General features: G+C 40.3%; 1 protein-coding gene across 1 annotated transcript in view; it reads left to right on the top strand.

Moving 5' to 3' along the window:
* SLC49A4 (solute carrier family 49 member 4) overlaps positions 1-12,186 on the top strand; it is a 66,762-nt gene that overhangs the window by 8,949 nt on the left and 45,627 nt on the right. Inside the window, exon 2 of the mRNA XM_063342527.1 lies at positions 12,001-12,094. Within this exon, the coding sequence (XP_063198597.1) occupies positions 12,001-12,094 (94 nt within the window). The remainder of the gene's footprint in view (positions 1-12,000; positions 12,095-12,186) is intronic.

The raw sequence follows: 12,186 nt of genomic DNA, 5'->3' as shown, positions 1-12,186 counted from the left end.
TTTATTATTGAAGTAGTAAAGTACTTTGGAAAGTTGTAATGCATTCGTTTTGCTAGCCGTGTGTTTATACTGTATTTATAATTTCTAGCTATTAGTTTATAATTCCTTTAAAGAGAAAAAAGAGTGGGCTTCAACCTGTAAAAGCAGAATCTTCTTTTAAAGAAAACTGAGTCTGTTTCCTTTAAAGAATTAATATGATATTGTTTATTTTTCCTAGCAGAAGAAAGTAAGTACAAACAAAGAAAGAACATTTTCATTTGATAATGCTGAACTAACCCAGCTTTACTGATTTCTAAATTCCAATCACAGTATTACCATTGCACAAACAAAACAAATTTTATTCATTATTTTTGGCCGATGTTGGGTTTAGGTGTTAGTTTCATGTTATGTTTTAGGAGTGAAAAACAAACCTGAAGTGAATGCAGAAATGAGGTTCATTACTTGTTAATAAAGTTTGGATATTTTCTGCATTGCCGCTTTCTACCTTTTTCTTTTTTTTTTTTTTTTTTTTTTTTTTTTTTTTGCTGGTGTGAAATGCCCTGCTTATGGGAAAGGAGCCATGTAAAATGGGTATTTGCTTGCCTTTCCCGAGCAGAAGTAGATAGTTCATAATGCAGGTCCTGAAATAGTGGTCTCTGTTGTGAAAATTTATAGTTTGACATTGCAAACAAAAATATTTAGTTTAAAACCACCCAAAAAACCAAAATCAGTGCTGAGATAAGCAGAAGTAAATTGAAGAAACATAATGCTTCAGTAATTCTCTGTTAGAATATTGTGCAAATTTTCTTGGAGAATTTCGTGGAATTTTTCAAAGTTGGAAGGGACCTCTAGAGATCATCTAGTCCAACTCCCCTGCTAAAGCAGGATTGCCCAGAGCACATCACTCAGGACTGCATCCAGGCAGGTCTTGAAAACCTCCAGAGAAGGGGACTCCACAACCTCCCTGGGCAGCCTGTTCCAGTGCTCTGTCACCCTCACCGTAAAGAAGTTTTTTTTCTCATATTTGGTTGGAACTTCCTATGTTCCAGCTTGTGCCCATTACCCCTCGTCCTGTTACGTTGTTTGAGTTCTCCCAGTGGCAACTCAGTTTAGCCTCAGCTGAGCAGACCAAAAACCTTGCCAGTAAAAGTTTCTTTAAGAATTTTGTTAGTTATAATCCTGGGGCAAGGGAAATTGTGGCTTGCTCTGGTTTTCTCTCAGTGGTGACATTCAGAGCTATTCCATCACTTCCTGCCATAATTCTGCTTTTTAATGCTTCTCATGTGCGTGTGCTATTGTGGCTCTGTAGCCGTGCTGTAACTATAATTATGCTGCAGAAGCTTGTGATCAGTGCTCCAACTTCCTCAAAAGCTACAAATTAAGCTTTCTCATGCAGATTCGTAGGAGAGAGGATTTTTAGATTTTTTTCCTCTTTTTAAAGCTGGAGATGCGTGTGACTCAGCCTGAGGGAATGATGTGTTTTGAAAGTGAGAGGTCTTCCGCTTTTTGCAAAGTCTGCCGGTGTTTTTCTGGAATACAAGACATCACATACAACTGCATTTAGAAACTTTCTGGTTTATTTGGTTGTTTTTGATGAATGCATTCCTTTTGAATATTTGAGAAAGGTGGAGTTGTTATATTTTAATTGATTAATCATGTGAACCTAAAGAGTTGATCAGGAGCCTTAAAAAATGTAGTGGGTTTAGGACCCGTTACAGTGCTGCAAAGGGTGTCTTTTAGGGTCAGCTATGTACCCTCAATAGTGCCTGATGCGTTTTAATGTTAAAGTAGCATTGAAACGGTTCACAGAGAGGAAAACTGAAAGCTCAGTCCAGTGACCTTTCCTCCAAGTCACAAGACCCACATGGATATTACGTCAGTGGGACTGTTAAGGCTCTCTTTTACCTCAACTCACAGCAGGGATATTAAAAAGGAGAAACTTTGCACTTAGTGTCCCGCTTAGCAGATGCACTAGGCAGTATTTAGGGCGGTTGCCAATTCTTGCTGCATGGCTGCTTCTTGATGCTCTGTTGTGGCAAAGCAAAATGCCTCTGTATTTCTTAAAATGAAGAATTTCATGCACCGTTGGGCGGTGCGGGCACGTACCACTCAGGTAATGACAGAACATCTTCCCTGATAGATGTGTACAAGAGAGATTGTTTTTCCTCTCTGTCACCACAGGTAAGGATCTGTAGTTAGTTGTGTGGTAATTAAGCCTGCTGTGCAATCGGGAGTCCTTGAAATGAGTGGGAAGAAAAAGCTTCCCTCCCCCTGGTTTGGGCTGTCGGTGTTCGTCCAGGAATACAACAGCGAGAACTAGAGTGAAGGCTTGTTGCCTTGTACTTGTTGTCTCTCAACTTTTTAATAAGCATCCATAATTTAGCTTCCAAATTAATGAAGAGGTTTAGTCCCTGACTGCATTATTAGCTGTTTTTGTCAGTTGCTCTGTATCTTTGTATGTATATACTAGCACATGCATGTCCCGGTACATAGTTTTTCAGTTTATCAAATGGCAAAGATGGACTTAATTATTCACTGATATCTTCCTGTTTCAGTAAATATTGGAGTTGAGAGTAGAAAGCAGGTACCTGAGTTGAAGGAAGAAAGAACAACTCTTACAAATATTTGTATATTAATTTCACAGATTTAGTAAGCACTCAAATGGCTCTTTTTCATTTTTATTTTTTTTTATTGTATCCCAGCACTGCACTGAACCCCAGGTGAGGAGAAGACCTGATTTACTAGCCTTTTTAATACTAATGGTGAGACTGGCTGCTGTTTCCTTGTGGCTATGACCTGAATAAACAAGGCAGAGGGGGGAAAAGAAAGAGAAAAGTGAAGCAGAAGATAAATGGCTTGCCCAATTTCATAAGGCATGTTGAGAGATGCAGGTCCCACTGCCCCAGGGCAGTGCTCTCTTCTCTCGGAGGCGCTCTGCAAGGATTAATAGAGGTTCATCACACTTGGATTAGTTGCAGATAAAATGGATGCTCTCTGCAGTAAAAAGTAATATCAATAAACAGCTAAAATAATTGGTCTCCTTTGAAGTTAAAAAACATGGTATTAAAGAATAGGAGATATTTTAGTAAAGAGTGTAAAACTGATTCTAAAAATCAGCATTTTGATCTGCAGGCAAATACCATTCAACTCAGTGCTTTGTTTATCTGTTCAGGCAAAATGTCAGTCTCTGGACTGATAAATAGAATTTACAACACTGGTAGGAGTTTGCAGTGCAGATTTTTAATCGGCATCTTTTGCCATTTGTTTTTCCATTGTTGATGTTAAACTGTTAGGGTGCTTCAAAATCCTTAGCTCACATATGGAAAGGAAACTTTAATACTTGTAAACTACCTTTTCATATATCCAAAAGCTCAGACTAAGCCTGTTCAGTTCTTAAAATCAAGACTATGTTATTTACAATACCAAACTTCTGAACTGCTGCACAAACTCTGAAATACTTTGTATTTCCAGCTGCAGTCTGCCACCAACTGTGATTATATCCATGTTCGTGGGGCTAACTCTGTAAGACACCGTGGAAGAACCTGGGTCATTAAATTTGTAACAACTAAGTTTAGAGGAATAGAGTTGGAGAATTAAGCTGTACGTTCCTTGACATCTTTTTAGAGATCATGTGCTTGCCTGATATGCTGCGATAATGTTAAAACAGGACGGGTCCACTGATCGTATTCTCTTGACCTAATTGATGCAAACGAGACAAAAGCACACTGCATCCTCCTGATGTGGTTGTGATAGCTTGTTCTTCCTTCTAACAGATGCAGTCAAATTCTTGTATCTAGAGTAAATGGAAAAATAATGATTTTAATATGCTTTAATGAATGTTAAGGAAAAACAAACAAAACAAAACCAAAAAAACCCAACCAAAAAACCTGTAAAGCAAGAAGAATATTTACAATACAAACCAGAAGTGAGCAGAGCAGTCAGAGTGTGAATACGTTAAGTATTTTGGTTCACTCACAATCAGGATGCACGTACAGAAAGACGCAGCAGCTCAGGAATTGTGGGGTGGTTGTGTGATTGTCATTATAATTCTCAATTGCAGCTTTGCTTCTCACAATTACGTCCTAGCAGCTTCTATATCTGTTTTAGTTGTTACACGTCTTCGGTCATTTCCCCTGAGGTGACTGTCTTCTCTCCGAAACACTTGGCTAGCTAAATTTTTTGCTTTGCTTCATTATATTGGGATTTTTTTACAAGATTCTTAACTAACCTCATAAATCACAAGTGATGCTGTTATTATAAAGACTCACATGATGATGTTTCTGCAGAGAAAGGATGTTTTTCATCTGAGAGTTAAACTGAAAAAAGGACCAGTGGGGATGAGTGTGTTGGCTGCCATATTTTCAGTTTTGCACGCAGTCTTGCTGTGTCGGCCCAACAAGTGCTAGCAGCAGAAATAACTTTATCTTTGGGTTAGATCTGGTCCCTGGCACTGCTCGCTCTTCCTCATTTGGCAGGGACTTCCCTGTGGGTTCCCCTGCATCGCTGGTGATGGTGCTTCTGGGTTATTGGCTCTTCTGAATTTCTGACCTTGATTACAAAGTGTATATCAAACCGCAGGAACTGTTTCAGTTGAAGGTGCTGCGTTTGTACCTACGAAGATTGTTTCCTTGAATTTAATTTTTGCAATAAATTAATTTATATGAAATTTCTAACTCCTGATAGCCTGGATGTTAACTGGGCAACTGTTGCTGCCTGATTCTGTTACAACAGCTGTAAGAAATTATAGAGAGCAATGTACCTCCTACATCTAGAATTCAAGAGATTTCTAGTACATATTTTGTCTGGGGATCCCCATCTGCCTACTGTTGATGTCAGATGGAAATTGGAGCACACTGTCTAGTGGAATCTGCTCTTGCTGTGCAGTCCTCCACTGGAAGGATCCATACAGGAAAAGGTCTACTTTTTGTATCCTAGACAAGACTGGGGGTGAGGGGGGACAACACAAATGTAGTTTGGGGTCTAATTTATTTCAAACAATCCTGTATGATGGAGCTTGGCTCTTACTATTAGAGCTTGGTTCTTACTATTTGATACCAGAAGGATGCTGTGACCTGTCTTGCAGAATGCTTAAATGAGGTCACTGGGAGTTTGCTTTATTTTCAATCAGGGGAAAAAAAAAAAAAGTAAGTCGTAAACCTTTTTAGGTGAAATTTGGATGCTACTTTGGTAGTGCCACATAGAGCCAGAGGAACAGATGGAAGCAATTGGCTTCAGTTTGTTTTAAAAATACAGGATTAAAATACATTTTAAAATGCTTACGAAAGACGGGAAGATAATAGAAGCATCAGCATCATGTATGTTGTGCTTAATGGCACCCCATGACGTCTTGGCCATCAAACTAGGAGTAATTTTTGATTAGCCACATATGAGATGGTAGTTGTTCTCTCTTGCATGCGGTCTTTGTTGGTTCCGAGTGTAGTTGATGCTATTCTTGATAATGTATTTATTTTCCATTGAGTTTCCAAACACAATTTATGCTCCTCTGCAATCAAGTGCTTTTGTGGAATCCAAGGCAGGCCCGATACGCTGATTTTTCGAGTTTGTTCCATGTGTTAGCAGAAAGATTGGGAGCACATCTTAGCTATGAAGTCTTTTTACATCAGTGAAAAGGATCTTTTCTTTTGAGAATTGTATTGCTTGATGCGAGGATGTTTCTTCTGAAAGAGGATTGCTGCTTATCGTCCTTAATGACAGCAGTCAATTCAGCAAAGTGCAGGCACAACAGAAGTTTTATTCATTGTGTGTAGTAGAAAGGTAGCAATTTTTTTTTTTTTGGCATTTTAATCATGACAAGGATAACTGATCTTGTGAGAGTAAATGGCACAGCTATTAGTATAATTTTGCTTGAATTACATTTAAAATACAAAGATTTCTGGAGCAGTAGATAATGATGAAGTAGGGACTCTGTGGAGAGCTTTCAGGATTCCCTGATAAAGTGAGATGTTTAAACAAGCTTTTGTTTTATTATGGCTAAGTGTAAAGGCACACATTAAGGAGGAAGAGAAACAGACCTTTGCTATAAAATGCACAATTGGTATCCAGCAAAGAAAAATCCATTTTAAAAAGGATGATTAAACAGTAAGGAGGGTATTCAGACAAGACAAAAACAATTCTAGAACTAAAGAAAAACTGTAAAAGACTTGGAGGTCAGTGCTTTCCTTGCTGAAACCGAAGGTAAAGGCTGTTTGTTATACATTAACTTCATAGAAGAAAAAATGCAAGATCCTGCACTTCGTTTTGTCAGGAAAGGCAGGCAAAGCAAGAATTTGTTTGACAAGTGAATTTACTTTAAATTGAAAGGAAAAGCTCAATTTAACAGTGAATTGTTGGAATGGCTGTTGAAATTGAGTTTTTCATTTCCTGATGTGTCTGCATCAAGGGAGCATTTTTAAAACTTTTTATTTAGCTAGATATGCTTTAGTCAAAATAGTAGTAGAGTCATTAAGCAAATAAAAATGCTCTCAGTTCAGTGTCAGAAGGGACCGTTCTTGCTTCCAGCCTGGTCTTTAAAAACTGTGAAAATGTGCAGCAGGCTGATGTCACTTGCTTCTAATTAGAGCCTTGTCGTATCCTGTATTTGTGAGGACTGATTTTAGTATCTGCAGCTGAGGGAAGGAAAACCCTCAAATGCTAATGCATCCGAGCGCCGGATGCGTGAGCTGTGCGAGGGAAACCCACTGCTGCCGTGCCAGGCAGGGGCTGAATCCGGCAGCCTCTCCCCTGGCCAAACGTCCATTCATCTTAGCAGAAAGGTGAAAAGTGACTGTTCTGCGTGTCCAACTGGAATTTTGCCCCTAGGAAAATTCCTCCTTCATCAGGAGGCTGGGGAAAACCCAAACCCAAACAGTGTCTGCCATTTGTGTGATGCTCTGAAGTAGAGGTGTCTGTGGCAGTGGCTGGGGAGCCGGGATGCGGCCGAACGCCGGCCTGAGCCAGGGGATGCACAGGGCGTTCGCTGCCACTAGACAGCAGAAGCAGAAACTTCCACTTCTGAGCATGCAGGCAATTTTGCCTTGAAGTGTGTTTTGTGTAAGGGTTTGTTTTTTACGGTCTCTCAGTTACGTGTTTTATGATGTTTTACGAGAGAAGGAACGGTCATACTTCTCAAAAGCTTACAAAAGCATTAAGCGGTTGTTGATCATGTTCTCTTTCTGAATAACAAACTGATAATGTGTAAATAGTTGGAATGAGGAGTTCATTGTAGCTGTACAGCATCCTTTACTAAGTTTCTTATTAAACTGGGCATAATAAATCACTTAACTGGATTACAAGTCAGTAATGCAGTGTGTGGATGGCGGGGGGAAGAATTTTCTTTTCATGTACTTTAAAAAGTGTCTTGAAAGTAAGGCGTGCTGGCAGAGTTGGGGGGGTTAGCAACACCCACGTATTGGATGCCGTCGCCTGACATTGTTGTGAGGGAGCTGAAGAGCAGCTGGGTGCCACTGGTGGCTGCTGCCTCCAACTCCGGTGCGAGACCACGTTGTGGTGTGGTGGGTTTTGCCCATTTTCTGTGTTGGGCTGCGGGTGATGGCGGGGCCTGGGTTCATCCTGCCATGTGTGTTGCTGCAGCAGCTGCTTTCCCAGAAAGAAAGCTTGTGGGCTAGCTAGAAACGTCCCACCAGTCAGCATATCATCGAATGGTTTGGGTTGGAAAGGATCTTAAAGATCATCTAGTTCCAACCCCCTGCCATGGGCACAGGTAAACATCAAGGTTTGCTAGTACAACATGGTCTTGGCAGGACTGAAAGTCTGTGTTTTGCAGGGGAGTTAAGAGGATTGTGGGTTGGGAGTTTGTGTTAAATCTGTAATAGCAGCAGGAGTTTGGGGGTAGTTGTTTTAAAGAGAAATAAAAACCAGCAAATGCAGCGTGGGCTGCTGAAGTTGTAAAGCAGAGTGCCTTGTTAGCCGCAGGAGGGTTAAACAGTTGAACAATATCGACTGTTTCACTCATAAATGATAATTAATGTGTCTTTTTATTACTGACTCAATTTCTGCTGCTAGCTTGGACTTTTCTGTTACTGCCAATGACGTTTGGCCATTCTGACCATGGCCACGCTTTGCTCAGCGGCCAGTGCAACCTGCGGGGCCCAAAACCTCCTCCAAGAGGTTTTGCAATGGCAACAAGAAAGGCTGCGAAGAGCGGAAAACTTCCTCCATTGGCAGAAAATCCCTTTTAGGAAGCTTCTTCCCTTTCCGTCCATGTGTCAGTCAGAACCCTTTGGTAGAAGGGGATTGGAAACTGGATGCACACGCGCACGCGCGCGCGCACACACACACACACACACGTTACTGGTTGCATTTATAGGGTAAAATTAATGAACTGAATTTTACACCTACTTGAAACCTTGTTTGTGTGAATTACTTACATCTTTTGAGATAGAGAAATAATTTCTTGGAGGGTTCACAGGCTTTTTTTCAGACTTGGTTGGTTACTTTGGTTTGTTGTCCCCATGATGCATGCTGCGATCTGAAACACTCTGGTGTGCACTTTTTAGAGTGATACAAGATGCCCAATTCAGATTAAGGACCACTGCAACGTTCAAAGCAAAAATACTGAAAGAACTATAAAAATATATTAAAGGCCAATTTCTAACAAAGATGAAAAAGAGGATGGATTCAGAGAGTTAAAATGTAAAGCAAAATTAAAGGGGAAGGTGCATAGAGGGTAGAAACATATCATGTAATTAGCAATGAAAATATCTAACATGCTGCTTGTCTGTGAGTCTTTTACCTGTTTATTTTGATGTCATAATTTTCAACATGCAGCTTTAACCGGAAGTATTTTTAAGGGTGTGTTTACATGTTAAGGCAGGGGGGAAGGCCAAAGAATAATCTGTGCGATCAAAACATTACAGTATATAGTATTCAAAATGGGGACTTCAAGGAATGTTTGGAGAGATCAAACATACATGATTGTGTGAGGCTTTAACTGATAATTTTAAAATAAAATTACCTGACGTCTAAGGCTGACATTAAAGATAAGCCAAAACTTAGGACTGGGGGAACACTTCGGCATCCAGTTCAGTTTTCACTGAATTGCATGTTGTTTTTCTTAGGAAACCTTTCTGCAGATTAAATTTAAACTTTTTATTGGTTTGTGTTTTTTGTTTTGGGTTGTCTTTTTTTTTTTTTTGGTTTGGTGTGTTTTTTTAATTAAAAATTAAATAGTTTTTGATTTGGAACATGCTGGGCTGCATCAGGAGAAGCATGGCCAGCAGGTCAAGGGAGGTGATTCTCCCCCTCTACTCTGCTCTCGTTAGACCCCACCTGGAGTACTGCATCCAGTTCTGGAGCCCCTACTACAAGAAAGATACGGACGTGCTGGAACACGTCCAGAGAAGGGCCACGAGGATGATCAGAGGGCTGGAGCACCTCTCCTATGAGGACAGACTGAGAGAGTTGGGGTTGTTCAGTCTGGAGAAAAGAAGGCTCCAAGGAGACCTTATAGTGGCCTACCAGTATCTTAAGGGGGCCTACAAGAAAGCTGGTGAGGGACTTTTTAGGATGTTGGGTAATGGTAGGACTAGAGGGAATGGATTAAAACTAGAGATGGGTCGATTCAGACTGGATGTTAGGAACAAGTTCTTCACCATGAGGGTGGTGAGACACTGGAACAGGTTGCCCAGGGAGGTGGTGGATGCCCCATCCCTGGAATTTTTTAAGGCCAGGCTGGATGGGGCTCTGAGCAACCTGGTCGAGTGGGAGATGTCCCTGCCCACGGCAGGGGGGTTGGAACTGGGTGATCTTTAATGTCCCTTCCAACCCTAACAATTCTATGATCCTATGTCCTGCAGTGATTTAAACTTAAATGTATGTCTAACAGTCATTAACTGCTGTGCCCTGGGCTTGCACCTGCCTTGTGCCTCCTGTGGCAGGACCTTCTGTGTCCGTGAGCGGGACCTTCCATGCTGGCTGGCTCTGTCCTTGTGTCTCCCAAAAGGCAGAATGTGCCGTGTTTTGCGACATGCAATTCAAAAAGACCATGGTTTACATGGAAAATATGAAGGTGATATGTACATCACTAGACCTTTGCTGAATCATTGCAGCAGCATTTCCAAATGGAACACCGTAAATTTTTCAATTAAAAGACTTGTGTTTTGATTTTTTCCATCAATAAAATTACAATTCTCATTGCGCGCAAGTTCTCATTATGCACAAAAGCAATGCTCACAGAGATTCATTTCCCAGGAGAAAAGGCAAAAGCATCACACATGTAATCCTGATACAAATGATTACCCCCACAACGTCTGTAGTTTGGTAATATGGGGTTAAGCATGGCATGAAGGCTCATGGGGTGGCCTGGCAAACATGAATTAAAACAGGATTTGAACAGCCCTATTATCCGGGCATTTAGTTAGGACTCTCTGAACACTCATACTTGAAAAACTAGTTTCACAGTAACAAGTGCTGGTTGAGCACAGAGTCAAGCAAGTAAGTCTGGACAGGCATTGGAAATCCTTCAAGGAAACAAATATTCTCAGCTGATGATACTTCTCCGGGGCATCAGGGTTGTGAGGTGTCCTTTGGAGTTGCAAGACTGCCGGTTGCATTCCTTTCCTTAATGACTGAGCCATACCAAAGGAAGTCACGCGTCCATTTCATAAAACCTTTAGCATTGGCAACTTTTTGTTTGGGTTGACTTGGGCCAGGTTGATGGAGAGAGGAGCCGTCTTTGATTCGGTCTGTGCAGTGTCCAGCACAAGGAGTTGCATACCCATGAATGAAGTTCACTAAGAGCTGTGGCAATGAGAGCAAAGTGATGTCTCAACCACTGAAATTATGTTTTGGTAAAATACGTGATCTAAAACCCCCCCATAAAATTCACATGGAGACAAAATGTGTAGTGCAAGTGCTGGTTGAATTGTGCTGATTACAGGAGTCATTAACATAGAGGGAGCGCTTCTCTGAAAATTGTTGGTTATAGAAACAATCAAAATAATTTGTTTGTTAGGTGAGTTATCATAGGGACTTGTTCTTTTTCAGTCTGTGTTTTGGGTAGTTACTAGTTTTACCTGAAGTTAGAGATACTGCACGTTTGTCAGCATTTAATTGTTTTTATTATGTTCTGCTAAGAACATGGAAGCCCTTTATTCTCTGTTTGTTGCTGTGAAATTGTTTCCAAGTTTTACGACTTCACAGATATAGACTGTATCAGCGGTTTTTAATTGTGCATATTTATGATTTTGGTGTTTTACAAGATTCTGGAGATTAAGCCCCTCAGCTGTCACTGTTCTCTTTCTGTTTGCTGCTGATGGAAACACCTTAGCAGCAGCAAGCAAACCGCGGGCAAAAGGAATTGCACCACTAAGATAAAGTTGTTTCTAATCTAAGTGCTTCTCAGTTGAGAATCACAGTATGAGGAAAAAAACATATTCGAGGAATCAGTCAATTGTAGCTTTTTTCTAATGTACTATATTTACGTCCTCTGACAATTTGAGCTGAGTGCAGCGAAAACCTGGCCTAATTGCAAGGACTGCAAAAAAATACTTGAACTTTTTTCCCCCTGAATAAATAGTTATTTCTTCAGGATGAAATGCATCTCTGCGTTAGGAAAGAAAACAATAACAGTGCTGTGTCTGCACTCATTAAGTGGTTGGAAAAGAATGTACAAGTCTACATTGTTCTTTGGATCTACCTAGATTTCATATCACACATTGGAGCGGATTCCCTGATGCTTCTAATTCTAAAGGAAACACAGTACATCTTGATGATACTTTTATTATCACTTTTCACTTCCAAGAATGTCTGTAAGATTTTGGATACAATCCTGGGCGATAGTATGCCAAGAGTGAGCCTTTGTAATTCTGGAGTGTAAGTATAGAAAATAACACAGGATTTCATAATGTATCTGTAATTCATATCAGCACCAAAGTGTTTATGACTTGAAAGAGATATGAATTACTTTTGTGAGACTGCGTATAAATATATATATTTAAGGAACGCATTTTTTTGCAACATTGCTGACTTAACTTGTAAAATACTGTTGTTTTTTCATCTTAGGTCTGAGGGTGACTGTGTTACTAACATCATCCCTCATGGTATTGGGAGCTGGCCTGAGATGTGTTCCAGTTTCGGACCTAGAAATTAGGAAGAAGTAAGTGAATCAGTTATTTTTAATATACATATTTTATGCTTTCTGCCAACGTAATTTTTGCTGCTACGGCAAAGAAATGTTAGTACAAATTT

Source organism: Chroicocephalus ridibundus, chromosome 7 (genome assembly GCF_963924245.1).
Source record: "Chroicocephalus ridibundus chromosome 7, bChrRid1.1, whole genome shotgun sequence".
NCBI lineage: Eukaryota > Metazoa > Chordata > Aves > Charadriiformes > Laridae > Chroicocephalus > Chroicocephalus ridibundus.
Note: the sequence above shows the minus strand (reverse complement) of the source record. Positions and strands in the feature narration are given on the sequence as shown.